Source organism: Podarcis raffonei, chromosome 14 (assembly GCF_027172205.1).
Source record: "Podarcis raffonei isolate rPodRaf1 chromosome 14, rPodRaf1.pri, whole genome shotgun sequence".
Lineage (NCBI taxonomy): Eukaryota > Metazoa > Chordata > Lepidosauria > Squamata > Lacertidae > Podarcis > Podarcis raffonei.
Genome location: NC_070615.1, coordinates 17,952,571 through 17,980,506, shown reverse-complemented (window position 1 = coordinate 17,980,506; position 27,936 = coordinate 17,952,571). Strand labels below are relative to the sequence as shown.

Genomic DNA, 27,936 nt, shown 5'->3' with positions numbered 1-27,936 from the left:
AGGCTCATGGGAAGCCCAAGCTTTGCAGATGTGCACATACAACCCCCCCAAAAAAAAACCAGAGAGCACCTAATGGGGAGGGAAACCCCAAAATAGCTCAGAGGACTAGATTTGCTAAGTGTCCATGCAATGCTGACTGAATGTTGGAGTGAAACAGTCCAGCTAGAAGGGGAAATGGAATGCAGTAGCCATTGACTAGCTGGCAGGAGCGCTCCAGCATGCAATGTTCCATTGAAGGTATCACTTATAATAAAACATTTTAAAAAAACGTAACATTTGGTATTTTTACAAGGAAAATATGTGGATCACTGAAACTGAGTTATGCTTTAAACACTTGAAAATAGAGTGCCTTCTCTTTCGCCACCTTTCCACTTTTAACTTGCCCCCTTCTCTAAAAATAAAATTTGTACACAATGTGTACTTTGCCCTTCAGGAGGAAGCTCATTGACCTTTGGCTAATCATAGTTTCTCAGCTGCCTGTACCTCGCAGGGTTGCTGTGAGGATCAAATAAAAGAACACAGTATGCTTAGCACAGAGCTCACTGGAATGAAGTCTGGATGCAAATGTGATGAACAATTATTTTATTAGTGCAAGCTCACCATCAACCAGCTTTAAAGCATCTAAGAGACCTCATTTTAGTGGGGAATAAATAAAACCTCAATGGCTGCAGTTGGGATTTTTATAAAAGTATTTGCTGTCTTTTTCTCTCCTCTTCCCCCAGTTCCTTCCTTCTTTATTAATGATAGCAATAATAGGAAACACTCAGATCTGCAGCTAATTCCTATTTGTTGTGGAGAACATTCCCCCTCCCCCATGTTGTTATTCATGACCTTTTTTTAGTGCTCAAAAAGGATTGCATGTGTGTAATTGCGAAGAGGACAATACTACTAATTTCTGGTAAGCTGAGTATGAAGAATTTTCAGTCGCTGCCCAAATATTTAGGATAGAAATTCCTAATGCATGCGACTCTAGCATTCTTTAAAAGGCACCAGCTCTTTCTTCATCCAAGAATAGCTGATGGAAAGGAAGATCTAGAAGTTAAAGCGTAGAAGCATGAGTCAGACCAATATATCTCTCACCAGCTGCACGCCTGCTTTTCTTTTTCTCCCTTTGGAGGGGTTTGTAAAAGAAAAAAAAATCATTCCTGGTCATCCTTTTTAACTATGTTCACTATGGCTGCAATGAGAATAAGTCATGCCTAGTGAGTGAATTGTAAGTGCAGATGTGTTACAGGACAAGACAATCACAGGACAGGGACAAGGACACAGTCATGGCATGCCCTTGTCTCTCTCAAAATACTTTTCGTTTTAATGCCCACTTGTATTTTTTGACATGGCTTGTCACATGGAGTATGTCACTTGGGGCACACGAGGGGGGGGGGAGATAGGCAGGGCCAGCTCTTTGTGGTAGCCCACAGCCAAATGTTTGTACTGAAAGAGGAACTGCAAAGGCAGCTTTCCGATCTCATTGGCAGTCTGTGCACAGCAGCTGCCTTCCTCCTTTCATATCTTCTGCATGCAGCACGGGCCTGCACACTTGGATGAATAATGAAAGGGGCTGTTCCTCACTCTGTTTGGACCAGCCTCTCTGCGCAGCCTACAGGCTGGCTTTGCACACAGAGGAGGAGAATGAATGGCATTGGACAAGGGACCTGTTCATAAACACATGAGCTGCCACGTGCAGAGGCTAAGACTGCACTTAAAGAGACCCGCAGGATGAATCATAGGGCATCACAAAAGGATCTGTGGAACTCCACCCTCTCTCCAGACAGTGTAGGCAGCCACTTGAGAAAAGGTCAATAAATGGCTAGAGTTTTGCAGAGTGCTATTTAGGGATGAGCAAATATGCCACGTTCAGTTCCTCTCTGTTTGCCATTTTCTCCGATCTTGAATTAGTTCCACGCATTTCCGCATCAGTTTGTGATTCTTTGAAAAGCAATCATAAAAAAAATAATCAGCATTTTAGTGCAAATGCCTCTTAATACAGTATGCACATTTTGTATGCAATTTTGTGTAATATACCAATCTTTGCAAAGCAACATGGCTGATATTATGCATTTCGTATGTTATTTTCACTAACTGAATTTTGTTTGATTTTACTATAAAGTGCTGTGATCCATTTATCCTGGGGAAAGCTGGCACTTTCCCAGTGGGGAGAAAACAAGTCGTGCACAGGCCGCTATACATTCTGAGAGGGAAACATGGCTTGCCTAACATTACAAGCTTTTCCAAGCCAGGCGAAGGCCTTTCTATTTGCCCATTTTTAAGATTTCCCTGTTGTTTTCAACATCACACAGAAAGCTGCCTTGGCCCATGTTGCTCAGTACTGTCTACACAGATCGGCATCAGCCCCACCTGAAAACTGAACCCTTTCGCATGCAAAGCACCTGTAGTGGTTAAGAGTGGTAGTCTCATAATCTGGGGAACCGGGTTCGCGTCTCCGCTCCTCCACATGCAACTGCTGGGTGACCTTGGGCCAGTCACACTTATTTGAAGTCTCTTAGCCCCACTCACCCCACAGAGTGTTTGTTGTGGGGGAGGAAGGGAAAGGAGAATGTTAGCTGCTTTGAGACTCCTTCGGGTAGTGATAAAGCGGGATATCAAATCCAAACTCTTCTTCTTCACCTGCTCTCATAGTTGAGCTATGGCTCCTTTCTGTTCTATACAATATTTCGAGCTTTTGAAGTTTGTGGCTCTTTTTTATTTTTTTGTATGTACAAAAGGGAAAGGGAGAGCGATGAAGAAATATTATGAATGAATGATACAGCCTGAGGCAAAAGAACTGAGGCAGAATCTTCCACCTGAGGTAAAAATTAAAAAAACAAAAAAACCAACACCCATCCCGCCCCTTTCCCGCTCATTCCCTCTTTCCCCTCAGCGCGACGCAACGCTCAGGCACGCGTCACTTCTCCACCCAGCCCTGACTGACACCCCTCCTGGCCCAATGGCGCCTCGTGTCTCCGCCCAACTGCGTCATAAGGAACCAATGGGCATCCTCCTCCTCTTCCTCCTCTTCGCCGGACTGCTGCGGGGAGGGCAGGGCGGCGTCGGCGTCGTTGCTGCTACCGCCGCCGCTGCCGCCGCCGCCGCCGCCCTGACAACCTCCAGGCCCTCCTCTTCCCACCCCCTTCTCTTTCCCAGTTCCCACTCGGACGAAAGGCCGGCTTCCGACAGCCAATCCGGCGCCGGCTGAAGGTGGAGAGTGGCAGGCGCGGGCGCCAATGGAGTGACAAAGGCGGCGGCTGAGGAGAGGGAGCGGGGAGGGGTAAGCTGGGAGCCCGAACCAGGCGCGGGTGTGTGGCGGCGTATCTCGATGGGAGTCGCAGTCAAGACAGAAGAGAGCGGGAGAGCCCGGACCGGGCCTACGCAGGTGAGGCTGCGGCGTGAGGTGCGCTGGGTGAGGGGGGGGGCGGGCACGAAGAAGGGGGAAGGGATGGCTGTTATGTGGGAGGGGGGCTGAGGCAATTTCCCAAATTGGGCGGCGACGAAGAGACAACCCCCTCCCCCCAAAAAAATGGGAGGGGGAGGATGTGGTGGCACTATTAGTCCCCTCGCCCTTCTTCCACTTGGACCGGGGGGGGGGGAGAAGCGGGAGGCCGAGGCACCTTCGCACCTGCCTAATGTGGCGAAAAGAAGCAGGTGATGGGTGGGGAGGAGCGCGGCTGGTGGGCTTCTGTCGATTCCCCCGCCTCGCGCACTCCCCCCCCATTTTGCCACCCAAAGCGGCGACAACGTGGGGGGGGGCGGGGTTGGCTTTGTGACCTTGGGCCCAGAGGCCTCCCTCCTTTCCCAGCCATGCCCGGGGTGCCCATCCATCATCATCACCCTCTGCAGGGAAAGGCAGGCCCCTTCTCTCCCCCCATCACAAACGCCTAAATTCCTGCTGTTGATTTCTCCTATTCTCCTTTCCAGCTTCTATTTTTTCTTCTCCTCCACCTCCCTCCTCAAACTGTTCGTTTAATTTAATTTTAAAGACATTTTTAATTAGATGTTTCATATACACACAGAGAGAGAGAGAGAGAGAGAGAGAGAGAGAGAGAGAGAGAGAGCCGTAGCATCTTATGTGGGCTTCTCCCTCTCAATTGCTCTCTTTCTCTCATAGGTTTTCCACAAGCGTTTGGTTGGTCGCTATGAGGATAAGATGCTAGGCTAGATGGGCCAAGAGCCTGATCCAGCGGGGTGGTTCTTAGGTTCTCTCCTCTCCAACACCCCCCCCCCCGCCACACACAATTATTTTGTTACTGTTCCATCTCTTTGAGTATTACTTAATAATGGAGTGTAGAAAGTAGCCTAAACAAAAAATACTGGCTCCAGTGGCGTCCCTATAGCTTTCCTCTCTCTGCACGTTAAAATCAGCAGGCCCGTCACTTCAAAACTGGGGAAAGAGGGAGAGTTTTCAGTATCGGGGCTGTGTTTTAAAAACAGCCCCCCCATCAGAATAAAGGTCTATTTAGTAAGCAAAGCCTGGAGGCAAGGGTCCTCCCCTGTTCAATAACAGGGGTTGCCTGTGCCCCAGAAAAGGTGGTAAAAAGGTACAACGATTACTCCAAGATTAAGTTGTAAAAGTTGTAAAAAACCCAGCATTTTATGTGGTTATTCATTGTCATAATGGAAATTCTCTTGAGAAATGATAGGGTCTACAACTCCAGAATTGTAACAGAGTCTGCTTTTTTCATCCTAAATGGTCTGTAACAGTGATGGCTAAGGTTCTGGCCTTTACCAACTGTTTCCTCTTTCACCTTTTACAAAGGCTCTTGTCTGTTTTATGGGTTTGGTTTCATGGGCTACGCCTATCATGCCCATTGTTGTTGTTTCCCCATTACTTCATGGGTTTAATATAACATGAAGTATTACTAGACTCGGTTTATCCTCTTCTCACATTATGGACTGGGGTAGGGGGTTGAGGTGAGTTCACATCTCTCTCCTTTTCTCCTATTCCCCAATATTTTTGTGTGTGCAAGGGCAGCAACATTTACTGCCTAGGTTCAGCATCTTTTCCCCACAGAGTAAAAAACATTCTCCCTAATTTTTCTTTCAAATATGCTTCCCTTCCTGTCATCTTGTTTATTACTTTCTGGTCCAAACTATGGTTATCCAAGTGCTAGTCACCTCTATCCTTTGAGCCATGTGTTGCTTCTGCTTTGGGAGATTTCACTGAACTAGCCCGCTGTTCCTCCTAGGGTGTTTCTCTACTTCCTGCTGTTTCTGAATTGTACCCAAGACAGACTTCCTATTATATATTGACTGGTGATTATGATCTTCTGTGCAAAGCATACATGTTCGCCCGTATCCAGCCAGCAAAATGGTGCCCCACCAGGCGTGCTTCAGAATTTCATTGACATTAGTTGTTATCCCCTCTCTACAAGTATATGTTGCCGGAGGGAATAATGACAAATGTCAATGAAATTCTGAAGCAAGAAGCCGGGAAGGGCACTGTCTTGCAGGTGGAATGTGAGGTAATGTGTAGACATTTGTCTTCCTATTCCTGAATCTTATCTATTCCACACTTGTCTTATAGCTAGGCTTTATAGATTGGTTACTTAATTTAAAGACAGTTTATAAAGTTAGTTGCTCCAATCAACTGGGATTATTTTGATTAATTGATGTTGTTATAAGCCATAGAATAGATGAGATTACACTGATAGAATAAGACTTATTCTAAAATAATCCATGCACAAGAAGACTAAAAGGGGGCATTTCCCTCTTGCTTTTGCTCTTTTGTGTTATACAGTTATACTGCTTTAGATTTCACCCAATTGCTGTTTTGTCAATGACGACCTTGTTAGCTTTGCATGAAGAAATGAAAAGTACTGTAAATCTTGTACTGTGTCCCTTAAGGGTATTAAATACAACTGTACATATTCTGTAATATGTAGCAGTTAAAACAAATAGCTGGCAGGGCTTGTCACCCAGTGGTATATACATGTTCTGCATAGGCAATCCTAAATTGTCTCATACAGAAAAGTGAGATGCAGAGATGCAGTGACAAAGGCCAGAGCGGGTGCTGGCTTTGAGTGGCAACAAATTTGGTTTCTCTGATTCTTCTGAGACTTCTTCGGCCATAAAGACCAAATGTCTCCTGCTGAATATGTGTCTTGTGACTCTTGATAATGCGCTTTTGTGCTTATATTCACTGTGGGCCTTGCCATCTTGCTATTTGCTTGATTTATCTGTTACATTTTATAAATGATGTTAGCTGTTTTGGGACTTTGGTTGAAAAATGGGATATAAATCTACTAAATACCTAAATATGTACTTGCATATTTTTTCTGTGTGTCTGAGTCAATTTAAAACTGTCAAGAAAGATCTATAATGGTTTGTATGAGTCGTTCTGAAATATGTTCTATGTATCTGTAGTAGTACTTTCATAAATGTACTACTACTTTGATAAATGTACTACTAGTTGGACCATCACCTAAAAGATTTAGATGATGGTCCAACTAAGATTTACTCAGAGTAGACCTATTGATTCTCCTTGCCTTTTAATTGGTCTCTTAGTATTAGTATATCATTCAATACACCCATAACATTGTCAAAGGATCATACTGCATAAATCAGAAGTTATGTTTAGACAATTCCTGCTTTTTCACTATTCAGGTTACAGACAGCAACTGCAAGCAGTCAACCTTTCTTGGACTTAAAAGAAACTCTCTTCTGAGAGTTATCTTGCACAGAGTCCAACAGTGTTGCTTCTGTTTAAGCAAACAGCATGGGTGTTTATCTCTTAAGAGTTCTGGCACTCAAAACTGCTCATATAATATAATAAAAAACGTATCTGACATATTACTGGATCCATGTCTTTTTCATAGCGAATATTTTGCCCACATTATCACTTTGTCCCTCCCTTATAGGGACCCACCCAATTCTTCTGATTGCAAATTGCTTTAACTGATTTTAATATTTTATACTATTACAGTACTCTATTTGTTTTAAAATTCATGTTCTACTCTTTTCTTTCTAAACTGTGTCATGTCATGCCATTGTAACATTATCATTATAACAGAGTTTGGATCAGTCTGCTTTTATAAAGTCCTTCACTCTCCTGGGCAGATACTTTCATATCTTAAGGCAGCTGAGACAAATAAATAATCATCTAAGCATTCTAGTTATTGTGTAGGAAGTTTTGAGCTATTTTGGAAGATAAGTTTTTATTGTGGAATTATAGATTCATGAAGGCTTTGTTTGGTAGTTAGATTCCATTATTGAAATAGAGAGGTATTTCACTTCGTTGGGAAAGGCGCTAAATGTGAAATTGCTTATTATTATACTTTGAAGGTGCTGGCTGGCTATGAATTAATGTTTATCTTTCAGCTTGGTTTATAGCATTCTTTCAAAGTTTTCTTCTCATCCTGAATACTGTGTAATCTTAAATTACTATGACATTTCATAGAAGAAGTAATTTTGAAGATCTAGGAGTGGAAACTTTGGGTTGTGCAGTAGAGATTACCAGAGCTCTTACATAGGAGAAGCAGGGTATTTTTGTCTTTTTAAAAAAAATATTTGTGTGGCTTAAAATTAGTTGCAAATAAACTCATGCTGATAACTGGCATGTAAAAAATAAATGAGAACTATTTAGCATCACTGTTGGTGACCTGTTTGGCCTTGTGACTAATAATATTTACAGTTTAATTATACAGTAGGACATTTGGAACTTCCTGTCATTTAGCACTAAAAAAATGCAGATCACGTACTTGTCAGAATTATGTAACAGTTCAGCAGTGAATGATTATATTCCAAAGTTCACTTTCTTTTGAGAACATTCTGTAGGCCTGAAAATGTATATAGAATGAAATATTGCTCATCATCAAACCAGTATTCAGAACTGCAATGGGGAAGTTAAATTGTATAGCAGCTTGTTTAGCTCAGCAAATGTTTCCAGCGACTGCAATTGAAAACGAAGAAGGGGCTGAAGTAGATAAGTCCATCTTCTGGCAAGCAGAAGATCTCTTCTAATACTAGTTCCATGTGCAGCACTGGAAAAATGTGTAGGTCACAGTGTTTGGGGTTTTTAGTTGGAGAGGGAAGGCAGGTGAGAAGCACATGATAATGGTTTATAAAATTTGTGAAGAAAGTGGATAGAGATTATTTTAATAAAGCTGAATGATTTGAGATTCAGAACAGTCAAAAGGAAGTACTTCATAGGTAAAGGTACCCCTGACCATTAGGTCCAGTCACGGATGACTCGGGGGTTGCCCACTCATCTCGCTCTATAGGCCGAAGGAGCCGGCATTTGTCCACAGACAGCTTCAAGGTCATGTGGCCAGCATGACTAAGCCGCTTCTGGCGAACCAGAGCAGCGCACGGAAACACTGTTTACCTTCCCGCTGGAGCAGTACCTATTTATCTACTTGCACTTTGACGTGCTTTCAAATTGCTAGGTGGGCAGGAGCTGGGACCGAGGAACGGGAGGTCACCCTGTCACAGGGATTCGAACTGCCAACCTTCTGATCGGCAAGCCCTAGGCTCTGTGGTTTAGAGCACAGTGCCACCCGCTTCATACTTGCGTATAATTAAACTATGGAGTTGGCTTTTGCAAGATGTGGTGATGGCCATCAACTTAGATGGCTTTAAAAGGGTATTAGACAAATTTACGAAGGATAAGGCTATCGGTGATTATGGCACACATCCAGGATTAGAGATAGCATGTCCCTAGTTGCTGGGGAATATAATTCTATTGCCATCGTGTTCTGCTTTGTGGGTGTCTCAAATGCAGCTGCTTGGCCACGCAGAAAAACAGGATGCTTTACTTACTAGATAGGGTCATTCATAGCACAAGCAAATAGGCAGTGGTGAACGCTGCAAGCAGATGGGCTTCCTGAGGACATATTACCTAAGAGTCCCAAAATTGAGAGCCAATGCTGACTATGAAGCCTCTGATTGCTTATATGGAGTTTAAAAGAATGAGAAGTGAGAGATCTTAATAACAGATCTTCCACAAACTACATTTAATTTGACCCTCATTGTATTCTCTGAGGTGTAGAATCATGAACTGAAGAATGTAAGCACTAGTTAAAGATAGAAATGTATGTGGAATTCAGACTTGTAGTGGATTAGTCTTTGCATGTCTTTCAGATCTTCAGTAACTTTCAAAGTGAAATGTACATCTTTTTGAAATAGAGGCTGCAGATTTCCAAACCTTAGATATTAGGTTGTAGAATTTCTGTAGTGCTTTGGCATATAAATGCTTTCATTAACATCAGTAACTGGTGATCTCTATTTTTGCTTTTGACTGTACATTAAATGCTTCATCCATCCAGTCCAAAACAGTAGACCTTTATCATACCTTTGTATGATATACCTTTATAGCACCTTGAGAATAAAATACTTTGCACATTGCTTCTTTATCAAAAATCCAGGTAGAGACTATGCTAATTCCAATTTATGCAGATGGAGATCTGAACTTAGATAGTGATCTTGTGCAATATTAGTGAGCAGTGACCTCAGATGTTTCAAATCTGAAACTCTGTCCCTCATACTGGGTCACTTGCACAATCCTTGTAAATACAAAGTCCATATATTAATAATCTCTTTCCTCTTGATAATAAAAAAATGTTGAATAAAACCCCCTTCATATCCTATTTTCCTGATGGAGAAAATTATTTACTTTTCTGATACCTGACAGTTTATGCAAACACACATGGACTATGCCCCGAGCAACTGCGTTTCTGAACCCTGGTACCCTTGGCGGAGACGAGTGGGGATGGCATATGAGTTAAGAGTGTTCCACCCTGAATTATAAGAAGTAGCTCTTATAAATGATGAAAGAACAGCTGTGAGCTCAAATTCCAATTCTTTGAACAGTCTTTCCCTTCCTTTTGTTAGCTTTTAAAAAGGGCATTGGGTAAGGAGAAAATGTTGAGCTGGTTGTAAATACTTCTGTCTTCTTGGAGGAACTAGATTAACAAATAGAAGAGAGTGCTAAAGGTCTTTTTTAGATTATTTGATTTCCACTCCTCTTCCTTCCTTTCTCCTGTCCCCTTCCACCTTTTCTCTAGATGAGCACAGTTGTGATTTGGGTATACTGTATTATAGACTGGCCCTAAAATTCCCCCTCCCATGCTTCTGACACAGCTTTGTTACTGGTAACTGCTTCCTCTCTTTGTCTGTTCCTAGAATGTTTAAAGAAGAGTCTGGATGTAGCAACAGCTCACTGGGGGATTCTGACTTTCCCATTGTGGTGCTTCCTAGTAGAGTTGGCTATGACATTAGGTAATGAATTGGTCATATGGAGAATAATAGAGAAAGAGCTCTTGTGAAGCCTCAAAGGCACTAATCTTTTTCAAAGATCTTGGGTGCTTTGGCACCTGAAACCTTTCACAAAGGTTCTCCCCTTTGAGGACTCACAAGAGCCCTTTCTCACTTACCCTCCTCAATGTAAAATGCATTGCTATTGGAAAGCATCACAATGGGGGAATACAGAAACCCCCAGAGTGAATGAGATGTCACTATGCCCAGCCACCTCTCCTTTTAAACATCCTAGGAGCAGACTAAAGAGGAATCTGTCAAAGGTAACTTAAGCTACATTAGAGACAACTAAACTGGTGATAATTAATGCTCATGGACATTAGCCTATTCCAAATTGGTGCCCTCCTGATGTTTAGAACAGCTCACATCAGTTTCAGGTTAGAGGGCACCAGGTTGAGGAGGGCTGGTTTAACACACACTGCCTTTTGCTTCCCAATTTCTACCGAGCAGTCAGACTTGAAGCTACAGCTCCTGGATTCCTGCTGTCTAATTACTAGAATGCTTCCTTGTTAAAGACTCAATGTTCACCCAGCTCTCGTGTCTTGGAGTGTGCTCTCCTAAGAGCATAAAAGCCTTGGTGGAGCAGCCCAAAAGCTCATCTAGTTCAGCATTCTGTTCCCATAGTGGCCAACCAGATGGCCATGGAAAACCCACAATTAGCACTCTCCCTACTTGTGCTCACCAGCAACCTCTAATATTGAAGGTAGCACATAGCCATCATGGCTAGTGGCTGTTGATAGCTTGTCCTTCCCAGTCCTAAATAATGCACACTTGTGAATTCACACTGTTAGCTCGTCTTGGAGGGGCAGCACCCATTCTGAACTTAATGTCCTTATTAGCACTTGTCCTTCTTTGCCAGTTTAGTTGTTTGGGCAGTAAACATAGGGAATGAAAGGCATGCATTTGATACTTGTGGACTTCTCTGCTTTGTCAGGTAAGTAGACTCCAATTTATTTTTAGTACTGTATCGGTGCCCATTGGAAGTACTCTCAGTACGTTTGATAACAGGCTCTGCCATTTATACCTTTGAAGGATATAGAACATATTCCAGTTTTGAATTTTGAATTATTTAGCTTATTAAAGAGGTGAATGACACTACAGCCATATTCCTTCCTCCCTGTTCCCTGGGTGCGGCAAGGGTGTATGCTCTACTTCTGCAAACATTCCCTTTAAATGTCAAGAGCTTGATTGGAGTTTGAGTTATTACTAACTTCCTTTGCTTTAGGCTGGTTTAGTTTCTTCTAGAGTATTTAATTGCTAGCACAGGGTGTTGCATTTGATCTTATCTCTTATTAGTCCCACCCTCCAGTCTTTCCTTCATAGGGATATTCTACAAAGCATTATATTATCTATATGTTTCTGCTTTCATACTCCTCTACGGCAGGCTTCCTCAGACTCGGCCCTCCAGATGTTTTGAGGCTACGATTCCCATCACCCCTGATCACTGGTCCTGCTAGCTAGGGATCATAGGAGTTGTAGGCCAAAAACATCTGGAGGGCCGAGTTTGAGGAAGCCTGTTCTACAGTATTGCCTCAGTTCCTGTGATTACGCACACCAAAGGTTTTATCCATTGTAACAGCCATCACTTCAACCATCTTTCATCCAGCAGATATTTTGTACAGTTTTGCATTAGCATTGACTTAACTTCAATGTAGACTTTCTTTGAGTTTTCTTCAGGTAAAACGTTGCTGCTGTCAGATATGTGTTGGGGCAGCTGATATTGAACAATACAAGTTTTGCTAATGTTAGAGGAATTCGGGTTGAACAACTTTTTATAGTTTATAGGTACAAAAGTTTTTATTGTCAGCTTAATTTTGACTCAGGCGGTGTACAACCTTGTTCTCCTATGTAGCATAAATATTATACAGGACTATATCTCATGGCACCAGTATTGCTGATTATGCCAGCTTTTATTGGCTTTTTGTTGTATAAAATGGGAATCTACTACTGTTTCATAGATTATATGTATATATAAATCTGTTACATAGATGCAACATACTGTTACATAGTTTATATGTATATATTAATCTATGTATAGATTATATCTTCTGCCATGCTGTTGTCTTTGCAATATGGATTTGCCAAAACACGGAGGCAAATCATATTCACTGATTCATATGGTGAGCTACTGCACATGATTAGCTCTCCAACTTCAGGTGGCCCCTGGGTAGCTGACTTGCATGAAGTGGATCTAAGACAGCTATCCTCTTGTGTTCTAGATGGGTTGTGCTCTGAGCCTTTTGATGTGTTATTATTGCCAGTAAAATAACATTCAGTATGTCTCTTATTTTATAGGTTAACCTTGATTTGAACAACATATTTGCTTAGATGATTCCCGAGTTTCCTGCATTTAAGAATAAGTGGCACACAGCACAAGGTGGGTTTTATGTGCTTGAATGCATTATTTGAGAGTTGTCAAGGACTACTCTCAACATCCTGTAAATTATTGCTAAACAGAGTGCTGCTATTTTGGTATGTAATCTAGCAATGCTTTTTCTGCTAGTCTCAGTTGTGGCCGAGTCTATCGTGCCAAAATTGTTGTTGAGGTTTTATTATATGGAGGAAGCTTAGGTTGCCCGGGAGCATATGTAACGGCTCCTAACAAGTCCAGATCAGCTAACCAGTTAGTTAAGCTTTCAATAGAGGTGTAGCAAAACCTCTTACTTGAGATAAGGCATCTCCAGCCCCATTTCTTGCACTCTTGCCATATGGAGAAACAGGTAGTCCATATAAGACAAATTAATTTCATCTTGCTTTGCAATTACTTCTGATTCCCTTGATTCACAATAGTCAAGCATAGATTTGTGGACTAAACCTGACAAAGGAGTTCCAGACAATTTATCTAAAGCACTACGGGTCTGTGTTTTTGTGGTAACTGTATTAAAACTGTTAAAACTGCAGAGTCTCCTTTGTAGCATTGAGCTTTTAAAAAGCATTCCTTATCAGTTGAATGCTAAATGCTACTCTCCCAGTGCCTGTCCTCCATTTAAAATATATTGCTTTTAAGCCCACGTAAAAGTAAAAACAGATATGCTCCTTGTCTGTATATTGCAATTAACAGTAGTGGCTGAGCCAACTGACTTTAAAACTATTCAAAATAACAAATTAAAACAGACCACAGAGCTCAAGGACAAACAGCCTTACTCATTGCCATGTTCACGTGGACTTTTGTAGCTTGTTCTGGGGAAACTCTTAAAAGCTTCAACGAGAGAAACTTCAGTAACAAATTGAGCTTAGTAATAACAGATGGTTGCGTTTTTCACTAATACTATATTCATTTTACAAGCCCACCATTCATCATAATGATCCCAGGGTGGGATACAACATAAAAAGCAACATAAAACAGAGTGAGCTATTGCAGTGACATTAACCATTATCATAACATGTCATCAGATTGTTGGATAAAAATTACAATGCAATTTTTACTAGTCCAGCAAGCCGTGTAATTGGCCACATAACCTCAGCACTTACATATGCCTTAGATCTAGAAGGTAGCCCCCACTTGTGGTCCCATCAGTGGACATGGCCTTTTTGCTGGCGATATAGGATAGGTACATCTCTGTGGCTGCAGCCTCAAAGCAGAACTCCTTCGTGGTAGGGTTGTGATTGTCCCTTACATCTTAATTATTACACTGTTCCTAAGGACCCCACTTGTTTATCCAGGAAAGGAGAATGGGGCCAATGAATTCCTTTTCTGTTGTACTTGTGAGTTCTGTGTCTTAAATTGTATTATTGATATTATTTTGTGTTGTGTTTTTTTAATTGCTTTACTGATATTCTGCATTGCGTTTTTAAGGTTGTAATGTTTGAATTCTTTGCTTATCTGTACTCTTCCTTGGAATGGGATAGAAATTCAAGGTTATCCAACCATGTTTATGTGGCAAGTTTGTCAAGGAATGGCTATAGCTGGCAAACCAGCTGGTGCTGACAATAGACACTCCTTGCCATTGACAGTTGCACAAGTCATCTCCTGCATGGATGCATTTGCTTCTACTCCTCCATGATTCAGCATCTTTGTGTAACTTCTCTTGCGATTCTTGTTTCTTGTTTCAGTTAGCTGATTTTGTTTTTAGAATAGGCACCAGAATTGTTCCTTTTTATCCTTTGCTTGGATAGGAGCTTTATCAATACTGGCAGAGTCATCAAACAACATTTAGAGTTGGAGTGTCTAATCTTTAATTGGTAATATAGAGATAAAAATCAAGATAAGGATTGTCAACCAAGAACAGAAATCTCTGCTTTGTCAAAATGTTCTGGTGTAGAGTCTAGAGATTTATTGTGTATGTACACATAGCTCTTAAGCTAAACTGGATAATCTGTTCTGTGTGAGCCTGCCCTGATCTGGGCTTTTTATGAATGTTTTTTATACATAAAAGCATTTCTAACAATACTGTTTCATGGCACCACTTTGTAAGCATGTCTCAGTTGCTGAAAATAGATTTCTGAGCTTTATTTTTCTTTCATAGATTTCAAGATGAATTCCTTAATGGAAACCCCTGAGCTGCCGGCAGTATTCGATGGGGTGAAGTTGGCTGCTGTAGCTGCTGTTCTTTACATTATTGTCCGCTGCTTGAATCTGAAGAGCCCAACTGCCCCTCCAGATCTCATATACCAAGACACTCCTTTGTCCCGCTTTCTACTCAAGTCATGCTCTCTTCTAACCAAAGAGTGAGTACCCAACGAATATATGAATGTTTAGGTGTCCAAATGCAAAAATTCATATATAAGAAGGGAATTATTTACAAATGGGGAGAGATCTTTTATTGGGAATAGAATGGAACATTTTTGTGCAAATATTAAGAACATAAAGGCTTATGTGAATGAAACATTTCTATCTTTGGAAACTTGTGTATCGTATAGAGGTGTTCGATTTAAGAGAGCGAGGCTGACTGCATCCTGTTGTCTTTTATTTTTGGTGTGTTAAAGTGAATATATATTATTTTTAAATGAAATTATGCGCAGCAGGAGGCCCCATAAGTGAAAGTGCACCTCAGGATAAGAATGGTTTCAGCTTAAGAACAGACCTCTGGAACGAATGAAGTTCGTAACCAGAGGTACCACTGTAATAGCAGGAATTTCTGCATCTGTATCTACCACAACTCTGCTTTGATGCAAATGTACAGCAACCCCCTTTTCCATTATGGAGATATGTCCACTGTTACATCTTCTTACTGGTTGAGTTTCATTGAAAGAAGGCAGCAAATACAAAGGAAGAACCTCTCAGAGAAACTTATTATTGAATCCAGTAGTATAGAATTTCATACTTCATGGCTTCCCGTGAATTATCAGAGCTGAATATAATTATACATAGATAATTATGTAGCTAAATAAAGTGTTGGTTAAATCACTAATGTAAAATTATGTTTGATATGTGTGGGAAGCAATAGCTTTATAGAAAGTTTCCTACCTTTATGATACAAAAATCTGAAAGATTTTTATACAGATAAACTATTGCAAGTCTGTCTTGTTTAAATGTGAATATAAACTAAATGTTGGATTGGAAAATGAATATGTATTAAAACAGCAGAGCAGTAAAAAAAAATTCAGGAAAAAAAAGATTTCAGGAAAAAAAGTGTCAGGTGCCTCTCCATAGGGAGGAGAGCTTTCCAGAAATGAGGCATTTTCAAATACTGCACATCACATTGCTACCTGATTTTTGTTTTTTTGCCATTATAATTTGAGTGGGTTGAAGGAAAACCACCTTCAACCACCTGAATTTGCATTACTGTATAGCCAAATACTTGTCATACACTTGTTCTTATTTGAATTTTAAAAATCCTATTCAAAATTTTAAAATGTTAATTTTTTAATTTAAACAATTATTTTTATCACTGAGACTTAATAATGTCTGCATTTGAAGGCTCTTCAATAGTTTAGTGAGCATGTTCGTTTTTGGGGTTTTTTTTAAATCTACTTGGGAGTAAGCATTGAACACAGAGGAACTTTCTTCTCATGAAACATGTGCAGGATTGGGTTCCTGTTAACCAAGTAAAAAACTGCTGTTAAACCTTGTACAAAATGCATGGAATCTTAATTACTGTGTTCCTTGGGATATTCCAAGGACCTTACTGAGGCTTAAGGGATTTTGCATGCCTCTTCTAGCTTGATCTCCTGATTTTAAAGGACTGCTGGAACAAGTGAGTAAAAACACACACAGGTCAAACTGTAATTTCTGTTTTAATCAAGTTAGCTTGTGTTGGAACTGGACTCCTGAAAGGAGCGTAAAATAATGACAAACACAGCACAGTTGATGAGGTTTAACTTCACTTTCCATCTGACCAGCATTTGTAGTAATTTTTGAGTTTTTGTTCTCTTTCCCCCAAAATCATTCAGCAGTAGTGAACACTTGTCATGGGGTGGCAAGGTCAGCAGGACTGCAAGCAGCACATGATAAAGTGTTTTAATCCTTTTGGCATAGTACATAGCACAATACTTCTGTGTTCAACCTGGATAAAATATTTTAATGGATAGTGGGCCAAGCTGAGCTTTTTACATTCTATATTAAGGTAAAGTGTGCAATTGGGTGGAAAGGCAAAGCACAATTTTAACAAGCAAGTAAAAATGGCTTTTGCTTGCTTGCTTTTGGATCAGCTCTCAGGGTGATATGGAATACATGTTGCAGGCTAGACAGTTGGTTTCCTGTGCTGAGATGGTGCAATACTGAAAAGCAAGATTTTATTAAATATTTCCATGTACATGATCCTGAGAGGCTTGAGAGGCTAGTTGACTGCTAGAGGAATGTGATTTGGAAAGCAAAATACTAACACTCAAACAAAAAGAATATTCCATACATTCGCATCACTAGTGCTTTGGTTATGGGCACTTGGTTATGAGACACTCTGCATTGGCCTTGGGAAACAGTGCACAGACTCATCATTATTCCCAATGCTCCTGGGCCACTCGCAGAATATGAGCTATTTCATATGAGACTCCTTGTAGTTGGATGTGAATTAAATTGCACGTTGGGGGCCTCTTGAAAAGCCCTTAGATATTAATACCATGGAATGGTGGCAAAAGAGGATTGATCCAAAGTCTGTCAGCGGTACAATAGAAACTGCTCACTGATAAACCACTCCCCAGTGACAGTGTTATCTGTTATCAAGTGTAATTGTGTGCAGCTATGCACCGTTTCTGTGTTTCTCACCAGCATAATGCATGTTTGAACTGTGAGTAACTGCACTGCAAATACACCTTTATTATGAGAGCAGACATGAAGGAGAAGAAGCTGTGTATTAGGCTGCTAAATGCTTTGCTTCATAAAGGAAGTGTAGAGTTTGGTGAAACTCTTGAGCCATATAAATGTATAGTGTTTGTGGTTGGTGAGAAAAACAGGAAAAGGTAGTTCCCGCTGTGAAAATTTTGCAAGAACTACTTTGTGAGAAGAACACTGCTGTGGGGCAAGACAACTAAGTCATTTTCAGAGTGGTCCCACTGATATCAGTGGTTTAATTAAAACACTTAGAACCAGTGACAATTAAAGTTAATTTCCCCCCCTAAAAGTTCCCAGCAGCCTAGGGTGTCCTTCTGTAACCTATGTTTCTACAGTGTACAGCATAGTTAATATTTTTTTATATGTTTTCCCCCTCTTAAACTGTTTCAGCTTGGCCATAATTCTGGATCAGTAATAACTTTAATGTGAGAGCTGTAGCACTAAAGCCCAGGACAAAAGCACAATTCTAGGCGCCATCATTTGTTTGCTTCTTTATTTATTTTTCATTCTGAATCCTGCCTTTCTTCCATTGCGGAACCCAAGGCAGCATCTATATGGTTCCAAGGCGATTGCTGACCTGACCCAGACCTAATTAGCTTCAGCAAGGTAGAGTATAGGTAGCACAGTATCAACAAGATCTTGTAGCTGATGGCAGTCTTCTTAATTTGGGAAATGAGCTCTGTGCCCAAACTAAAGTTTACTCATAGCAGATCTTTTAATTCAGTCATGTCCATTAGTGTCATTGGGTCAACTTTGATTATGACTAAATTTGAATAAAACTTTGGGTTGCTCAAATTTGGCTAATGATAATTCTACCTTAACATTTTTTTAAAGATTCAGGCATATTCTTAAGCAGCATCTTAACAACACTCTCTTAGTAAAGTTTCCAAACTTCGAAGTCTTGTCATATGCCTATAATGGAAACAAGTAATTTAAATGCTAGTGCAGCTCATTAATCTGAAGATCCTGTGAAATGCTCTTGTCCACAAGAAACTAGGAGCATCTCTGGCATTCTTTTCAGGGTAGCATGACTATTAAGCAGCACAATTGCATGAATGCAGTGCTGTTTACTAGAGCAAGAAGAGGAGCTTTGTGTAGAAACTGAAGCTAAATGTCTGTGTACATATGTTCTACTTGCATATAATCAACATGACTTATGTATCATTTGCACTACCGTTGTAGGAGCTGCCACGATACTGGTCTATATATTTTGGAATTATTAACTACAAGGCTGTTAAGAGCATTTAGAACACCAGTTTAGGACAGCTAACTGCATAATGGAAGTTTCTTTTTTCCAGCCTGCTAAAAAACCACCAACTATCTGTATTTCCACTGCTGGTGTTTAATGTCTAATAAGATCATGCTGATGACCTTTCATGAATAATTCTATTAGCAACACCAAACATTGCACAGGTTATGAAAGATGTATGAATGTGTTTGAACAAATTGGATAGGATTGCAGTGCTAGTCAATTGACTATCTGTTATTTGATTACTGTCAAAGATTCCAAAAAATCACAAAGTCTGTGTGACTGATAGCCCCCTTTTTCATTGTATCATGCTGTCCTCTGATATCAGTACACTGAGGGCCCTTTTGCTTTACCTACAAGACTCAGTAAAGCCGTTTGTCTAATTTTAAAAGGGGGCAGGCACCTCTGCACTGCAACTCTGTGTTTTCTGTATTTATTTATTAAATTTGTATTCCCCCCTTCATCCGTAGATCTCAGGGCAGTTGACAACATGCTTTCCTTTATTGATCTACAAACTTTTTCTATGTTCCTAAGCAATACTGACTGGCTGTCCTCTTAATAATGTTTACATTATTGGGAATCAGTTGTTGATTAATGCTCCTGCGTTTGCAACAATACTATTCTGTGTGTGTCGTACAGTGTGACCTAGCTGCAGCTCTGCAATAATTTCAATATGCCTACCTGCCCTCTTCCAAATTGGTAATCCATGTGGCCAACTTTTCCCACTGGCCATGTGCTATACGTACAGCCATGTCTAATCAGAAGTAAGACTCAAGAGAAAGCATAAATCAAGCATGCACATGTTGCAAATGCCCCAGACTTGGGGCTATCACTGAGACCATTTCATTTGCTCTGGGGTCATGTAGAAGGGATTGGGCTCTGATGTTTTCTAGAGCCACAGTATCTCTTGTAGTTTTCATATTCCTCTCTCTTCTATTAAATCTGTGCTTCAATATTTGGCTATTGTTTGACTGGTCAGGTTACTGATTTATTTATTTATTGGAGCAGGTGCATGCACATGTGTTTTACTGGTCAAATGTTGACCTGATCTCTCTTCATAATGGGTTCCCAGGCCTTATAGGGCTTAGGACACAATAAGTATTGGAGCACCTCTCAACATAAGAAGGGAAGAGGGTTGTTTCTCTTATGAGCTCCTGGTTAAGGAATGTTGTCTCCTACGATGACTGTCAGCTGCTTATGTTAGCAACTTTACAGCACCAAGTTCATGTTTTCACCAGGCATTTGATAGAATGTGCTGTTTTGACCATTTGCTTGTGTATTACTGGGAATTACTGAGAATCAGTTGCTGACAGACAGTCAGTTCCTGTAGAACAATGTGTAAAGGGACCCCTGACCATTAGGTCCAGTCGTGGCCGACTCTGGGGTTGCGGCGCTCATCTCACTTTATTGGCCGAGGGAGCCGGCGTACAGCTTCCGGGTCATGTGGCCACCATGACTAAGCCGCTTCTGGCAAACCAGAGCAGCGCACGGAAACGCCGTTTACCTTCCTGCCGGAGTGGTACCTATTTATCTACTTGCACTTTGACGTGCTTTCGAACTGCTAGGTTGGCAGGAGCAGGGACCGAGCAACAGGAGCTCACCCCATCATGGGGATTCGAACAGCCAACCTTTTGATCAGCAAGTCCTAGGCTCTGTGGTTTAACCCACAGCACCCCCCGTGTCCCAGAGCAATGTGTAGTGACATTCTAATGCTGTTGTTTTTCTGTGTTTTGTATTTTTGCTCCAAATTAGTAATAGCTGCTCCGTTTTAAATTTTATTGAGTTTTATTCTGTTGTGAGTCACCTAGAGACTCTGACAGGTGGCAGATAAAATCCAATGATAGTATAAGCACATAATTTAGACATTCATTATACTTTTATGTTGGGAGCTCAGGTTCTGATGAGCTCACCAGTGTCAGGCATGATTGTTCTGTGTACAGTCGAAAGCTTGCTTTCCACCACTTTGATATGCTCATGACCTCTGTATTGGTACCAAGGACATACTTCTTTTGAGTAATGAACTAGGTTTCCTAATATGCATTGAAAAGGTCCCTCCTGTCTGGCAGCTTTGTATTGCTCACCTACTGATTCCTTCCCATTTAGATTGGTGTTCCTAAAACAGATAAAGTTATCAGCTTTATATCTTTCTCTCCTGGTGCTTTGGCACCAGGCTGTACCACCTTCCTGATAAGCATAGTACAGATGTTCTCTTCTTTGAAAGGAAATGCTTTTGTAAGCATTCTGTAGTTGGTGTTTTTCAGAGGTCACTAAATCATACCTGATACCAGATCAATAGGTTGGGGGCTCCAGTTCTATATCTGTTGGCCAATGCACTTACCAAGCAGCTGCTCCTTATTTTTACCCCTACACATCAGAAAATACTACTCTAGGAAGGAAGTGCCCTTGTTTCAATAGCAGATCTGTTTTCCTAAAGCAAATAAATGCATTTGTTATCTTTTTAGGTACATTCCACCTCTGATCTGGGGAAAGAGTGGGCACATTCAGACTGCCCTCTATGGGAAGATGGGGAGAGTAAGATCACCGCATCCTTATGGACTTCGCAAGTACCTCACAATGTCAGATGGTGCAACAGCAACTTTTGACCTCTTTGAACCACTGGCTGAAAACTGCATTAGAGGTGAGATAACCAGCTGTTGTGGGTTTTTTATTAGAAGTTTGAGTAAATGTGGGGGAAATACATTACTATTTTTGACTACCATTGGCAGGCTGGGGGGCCACTGCTTTCACAACTCCGGGACATGTTTAGATGGTTGTAAGCTTCTGCAGCTAGTGCTGTTATGAATCATGTATCAAAAAAACAGTTTTTACAACCAAGTGATAAGATACAAGGTTTATGGCCTAGATTTCCAGTTGAGTTAATGGGCATGAAATGCTATTCCTCTGACCCATAAATAACATAATGCTTAGGATTAAGGTCTCTAAACAGGCTGTTTTGCCTGTAGGACTTTTCTCTTGTGTATATGGGCTTAATCACATCTGGAACGTGTGTGTGTGTTTAAAAACAATATATCAAAATTTAGTGAGTAATGACATGTCTTTCTGAAGGTCAGGTATAAGGGGCCATTGATCCTGCTTGTTTTGAAATGTTGCTCTAGTGCATAGGAAGCTGCTGCTAAATATTCTAAGAATTTCACTCTCAAATATGGAATTGTACCAGATGCTGGAGGGTTGATTCTTACTACCAAGCATTGTTTCCCAATGTAAATAGCAATGCAATGAGCTGTAGAGCTGTTCTCAGCAGTTGCTTTCTCAGCAACTTTGATTTGATCTTCAAATGAAGGAAGCATTGCTGACCAAATGGATATTTTTCAGATAGATGTATAAATCTGGACCCTTTATTTAGTCAACAGACATGCCAAAAACAAACAATTCCTTCTCTTACAAAGTTATTTCTAGTTAGCCTCAAAGACCTTCAGCTTTAATCAGATACATTACCTCAAGGTTCTTCATGAAGAGTTTCAAAATAATGTACCAAAACTGATAGAAATCCTCTCTCTCAGTGACATCGTTTGGAGTAACATCTGTAGTAACGTGTTAAAATAAACTCCTCTCAGTCAGATGAAAGAACCTAGATGAACAAACTCTGAAATTGTGCAGGGCATATTGTTTATTTCCCTTGATGATATAAACATAGCATATAAAACATCACTACAGATTCAACAATGCATGAGGAGCAAAAATAGCTTTGTTGTGAAATAAATGTGTTTTGTCTTTGTGGAATATGAAACTGGTATAACTAGCATGTATTCTTTTGCTTTTGCTTTAAAACTTACCTCTCCCGACCTTTTTCATTGTGCAGAAGATATCACAATGGTAATTTGTCCAGGAATAGCAAATCACAGTGAGAAGCAGTACATCCGCACCTTTGTTGACTATTCGCAGAAGAATGGCTATCGATGTGCTGTGCTAAACCACCTTGGAGCTCTGCCAACTATTGAGTTGACTTCACCACGCATGTTCACATATGGTAAATATTGGCTCTTTCATCTTAACCTTTCAGAGTTACTTTGCAACTGGACAAAGTCCTCTAATGTCAAAGCACACTAGATGGTGCCTTCTGAAGCTTGAAAGTGTTGTCTGTGATAAAACCTCCTCCTTTTTCCAAGCAGGATGACTTATTTGCTCAATTTCAAAAAAAACAAAAACAAAAAACAGTATTCGAAGTAGCAGCCATTACTTGTGCTAAGTCTGCATTAATTTTGATTCCAAAGGTTGATTCCTAAAACCCCTCTCTTTACAGTACACTATATTGGGAAACATTGGGAAGGGAAAATAGTAGGGACAAGATGACTTGGTGAGATAATGCCATGATCACCTTGCCAATGTTTTGCCATATATAATGCTTCACAATAGGATGACCATGAGATAGCAATTGAAGATGCAACCACTATAGCATTACCAGCTTCCCAGCATCTGTTTGTCCAGTACATTCATCCACCTAGGAGAAAAGTAGCTATGTATTTACTCTGATTCTCTTTGCCAGAAAAGTCAGTGATGTGTAACTTTTCAAGATAGCTTTAGAGAGCAGGTGAGCATAAAGCTGATATCTATTAAAGGAGAGTGGCGATCTCTTTAGCTGATGTAGGCCTGTTGGCTCTTGTCACATCTTGTATCTCAGTGCTTGTGATTAGAATTTCAAGCCTCCAGGGTGAGGTCTACTGCATGGCTGCTCTTTAATAACCATAGTCTATTCCGCCCCCAGGAGATAATTCTGGAGTGTTGTTGAGCAACCCAAAATGTTGTTGTAAAGCTCTGCACCGCCCCTCCTTCCTATGGGAGTTATGTTCTTTGAGGCTTAGGTATGGTGTTCATAAACAAGGCTTGAAAAACATTTTCAAGAATGAAGATGCATCCTCCCTACCAAAAAAGTGCTGTGCAATGTCTCTCCTCCCCAAAGTATTAAATATCAAGCTGTGACACATGTATCCTCTCAGGGGCTGGGAAATCAACTCGGTATATAACAGGCTGAGCATGCCCAGCCACGGAGCTGCATCTGGTCCGAATCTAGCCACCCTATCCTCTTGTTCTTTTTGGGAAGACATCCTCTGAAAGGAAAGAGATGAAGTGCATCCAAAACCTTAGTATAGGGTTGCCATATTCCCAAATTGCAGTCCGATTAAAAAAAATTGCAGTCTGATTCCTGGACATGTGGCAACCCTACTTTAGTGCAAAGCTAAGTACCCTTTCCTCTCCCAGAGAAGAAGGCAGGCAGGGAAAACAAAAATGAGGCTGCTATGTTCTAAGTTCAGGAAGCATGCTGCTTCACAGTGGTGGGAAGGTAAAAGAAAGTAAGATGGCGATAGAGCTGCTGCAGCCCCAAGAGAGCTAATGAGAGAAGGGGTTGGGAGCCAAAGAGAAACTGCATCTGTAGCCAAGGGTCCGATATGAAGCTCACTGTCCAACCAATGTCTGAAATGTTTTGCCAAGATCCCCATCTCCCCATATTCTGTGACCCTCCAGAATATGGAGGTGAGAAGCTTGGCAGTAACTGTTTGTGCCCACCTAAGGGCTGACAGAGTATCTCAGAAACCCATGTTATGTTGCTTAGCTGGAACACAACATAGTCCTGTTTCAGTCACTGCAAGCAAGCCCTGGGGATCAGAGTGGTATTGGTATTAAGGCTTCTTGGTGCTGTCCCTAACTCTAAAAATTCCTGAAGTGTTATTATAATGTCTCTGATGGCTGTAGCTCAGATGTAGAGCATCTACTTTGCATGCAGAATGTCTGGGATTCAGTCCTTATAATCTCCAAGAAGGGTTAGGAGAGACTCCATCTTAAACCATGGAGAGCCACTGTAAGTCATTGTAGACCCTACAGAGCTAGATGGACCCCATTGATCTTGAATCGGTATGAGGCAGCTTCCTAGGTTCCTGTAAATGTTTTTAAAGGAGTGGCCATTGACAGTAGAAAATAATAGTCAGGTCATGTTTGCACAGGAGTGCTGTGTGTATGAATACAGTCTTCAGTTCCCAAAAGTTTGTACAAATCGCTGCACATGAAGGATTACAGTCAAATGCACTTGATCGCTGAATAGCTGCTGGAAATCTGGACTGTGTGCAGCAATTTGTGGGGGTTTTTTGCAGGGAGGGGGGTACTTTATAGATTTCTCTCCCAGTTCACAGTTGGAAGAAATAACAGTGTGTGTAGTATTTTTAGTTACAGCTTTTGGCTGGGACCTGATGACTGCTGAACAGAGAATGAAATATTTTGAAAAACTTGCTTTGATCCTTGGGGGGAAAAGGGGGGGGGGAGTTTGCTGCTGTAGCCGGCAGTTAGAGGCTCTGTTCATATGGCAGTAAAAAAGGCCAGAAAAAGGTTCTTTAGAAGAGCAGGTGTGGGTTTCACTATTAATGTTGGTGTATTCTCCCTCTGTATGATCTTCTGGAATATCACTGTATATGTCCAAAAATGCCCATTGTGCTTCAATAATGAACAATGTTGTTAGAAATGTTGTCTCTTGAAGTGCATATGTGAGCTCTAGGGGAAGATTGGGACTTTAAATGCATCTGTGATATGTGATGTTTAATTTTAATTTTTATTTTTTTTGCTGTTCTACAGGTTGCACATGGGAATTTGGAGCCATGGTGAACTACATCAGGAAAACTTATCCTCAATCCAAGCTGGTTGTTGTGGGCTTCAGCCTCGGTGGAAACATAGTGTGCAAATATCTGGGGGAGAACCAGACTAACCAAGAGGGTGTATTGTGCTGTGTCAGCGTATGTCAAGGGTACAGTGCACTGAGGTAAGCTTGGTCTTGTAGAGCAGGAGAAACTTATGGTAGATGTCTAAGGAAACAATCTGCTGGTCATGGAGATATGATACAGATACCAAAAGCTTTCTTTGGGGTTCAGGGGCATAAAAACTTTAGTTGTGTGAAGTTTTGTGACTAAACTTCGTTTTGAACTTTTTGCACAAAAAGGGGAACTGGGAACTTACAGCAAATTTCATCATTAAAATTTCTGTTGGCATATTCAGTTGCTGTAGGCATTTAGTTGAGAGAAAAGGGTGCAAACCATTTCCACATATACCCAACCTATTGATCTGTACTCTTTTATTCAGTATTAGCAGTCTCTTTTGAAGCTTTGTTGTGGCCAAATTTTCTGATATCTAGTTATGCCATGTCATTTCTGCTAGTATCATTTCTGCTTACAGTTGTGCTGTGTATTTTGGGTTGAGAGCTGGGTTGAACTAATGCTCCCTGCAAACTACTATAACAGATTCCGGGATGTGGGGGAGGCTGCCCTTTTTAGCAGAGGAATAGAGTGTGCTTAACCTTGCTAGCATTTTTTTCTGCAAAAATCCAGACCTTTTTCAGCTGCCACCTCCCGTTGCATAAACACAAATCTAGAACTCAGGTGTAAAATGGGGATACATTAGCTGGGCAGAGGTGATTATAATTCAGAAAAGTGCCAGTGGAAAGAATATTAGGCACACCCTTCCCACCTGCTGTTCTTTTGTTCAGAGTCACAGTCTCCCAAAACTACTTTGGCTCCGTGTATTTCCAGTGTTGAACTGAGGCTCCAAACAGGATGTATAGTAGTGCACTACATATATCCCAAGAGATCAAAAGTGACATTTTTAAAAAGGACCTTAAAGATGCTTGCTTTGTCTGTGCTACTTAGAAGCATGACACCTATATTATATTATATTATTATATTCTGCCCTATACCTGGAGGTCTCAGGGCGGTTCACAGAACAAAATCAAAATATAAAACCACAAAATAAATAATCAAAATGAAAACAACAACCCAATAACCCCCTCCCCCCCAAACCCCCATATTTTAAAAGGGCATAGGATGTCAGTCAAATCAACCAAAGGCCTAGTTAAAAAGTAAAGTTTTTGCTTGGCACCTAAAGTTATATAATGAAGGCACCAGGTGAACTTCTCTGGGGAGAGCATTCCACAGATGGGGAACCACAGCAGAGAAGGCCCGTTCTCAGATGCCACCCTCTGGACCTCTCAAGGAGGAGGCACACAAAGAAGGGCCTCAGGAGATGATCTCAAGGTCCGGGTAGGTTCATATGGGAAGAGGTGGTCCTTGAGGTATTGTGGTCCTGAGCCGTTCAAGGCTTTACAGGTCGAAACCAGCACTTTGAATTGGGCCCGGAAACAATTGGTAGCCAGTGCAGTCAGACCAGGATTGGTGTAGTATGCTCAATCCATCTTGCTCCGGTGAGCAACCTGGCAGCTGAATTCTGCACTAGCTGAAGTTTCTGAACTGTCTTCAGAGGCAGCCCTACGTATAACACATTGCAGTAATCCAACTTTGAGGTTACCACAGCATAGACAACAGTAGTTAGGCGATCCCTGTCCAGATAAGGGTGTAGCTGGGCCACCAGCTGAAGCTGATGGACGGCACTCTGAGCCACTGAGGCCACCTGAGCCTTGAGCGACAGAAAAGGATCCAGGAGTACCCCCAAGTAATGAACCTGCTCCTTCAGAGGAAGTGTAACCCCATCGAGAACAGGCGATCTCCACCCATCTGGTCTAGGGAACCACCCACTAACAGTGCCTCAGTCTTATCTGGATTGAGTTTCAGTTTTTTGGCTCTCATCCAGTGCATTACCAAGGCAAAATACTGGTCCAGCACTTCCACTGCCTCACCTGCAGATGTAAAGCAGAAATAAAGCAGTGTCATCGGCATACTGCTGACAATGTACTCCAAACCTCTGGATAACCCCATCCAGTGGTTTTATGTAGATGTGAAGGTTCCACGGGGCTGAAAAGCATTCCCCAAGCAACACCCTCTGGGAATGGCCATCCAAGTAGGACTGGAACCACCGCAAAGTGGTGCCACCCAACCCCTAGTTCGGACAGTTGCTTCAGAAGGACACCATGGTCAACGGTATCGAAAGTATTATAAAGCTAGATTACACTGGAATATTGAAAGATAGAGTCTTATATTCTTGCAAGTCTCCAAATGATGAGTAGAGGTTTAGGAAGGGAATTTCTTTTGTGTTCTTTCAGATCTGATTAGATATTTGTACATTTACAGTAATGTTAATTCAGGCAGAGTATGTAGCAGCCATGCTTTTTATAGTAATGTGCGCTGAGGGCAGTGTACTCTGAAAGAAAGGTTAAAAATCGTTTAACCTAACCTTGATGATCTCTGGTGTATTTTAAGGTCAAAACCCAAGGGGAGGGCACTGTTCTAAAAAACAACAACCAATAATTTATTTCATCACCCACTTGCACAAATGGATTTAGAGT

The 27,936-nt window shown here is 41.2% G+C and overlaps 1 protein-coding gene across 2 annotated transcripts in view; it reads left to right on the top strand.

The window, feature by feature from the left end:
• Positions 1–3,100: 3,100 nt before the first annotated feature.
• The window catches only part of ABHD2 (abhydrolase domain containing 2, acylglycerol lipase), a 31,375-nt gene continuing 6,539 nt past the window's right edge, over positions 3,101–27,936 (top strand). Inside the window, exons 1-6 of one of the 2 annotated variants that reach the window (XM_053365342.1) lie at positions 3,101–3,370; positions 12,541–12,622; positions 14,712–14,913; positions 21,167–21,342; positions 22,525–22,692; positions 25,284–25,467. In XM_053365342.1, the coding sequence (XP_053221317.1) occupies positions 12,574–12,622; positions 14,712–14,913; positions 21,167–21,342; positions 22,525–22,692; positions 25,284–25,467 (779 nt within the window). In that variant the 5' untranslated portion in view covers positions 3,101–3,370; positions 12,541–12,573. Of the gene's footprint in view, positions 3,371–10,432; positions 10,509–12,540; positions 12,623–14,711; positions 14,914–21,166; positions 21,343–22,524; positions 22,693–25,283; positions 25,468–27,936 lie in introns of those variants that run through there. The other variant, XM_053365343.1, reaches the window with a different exon arrangement.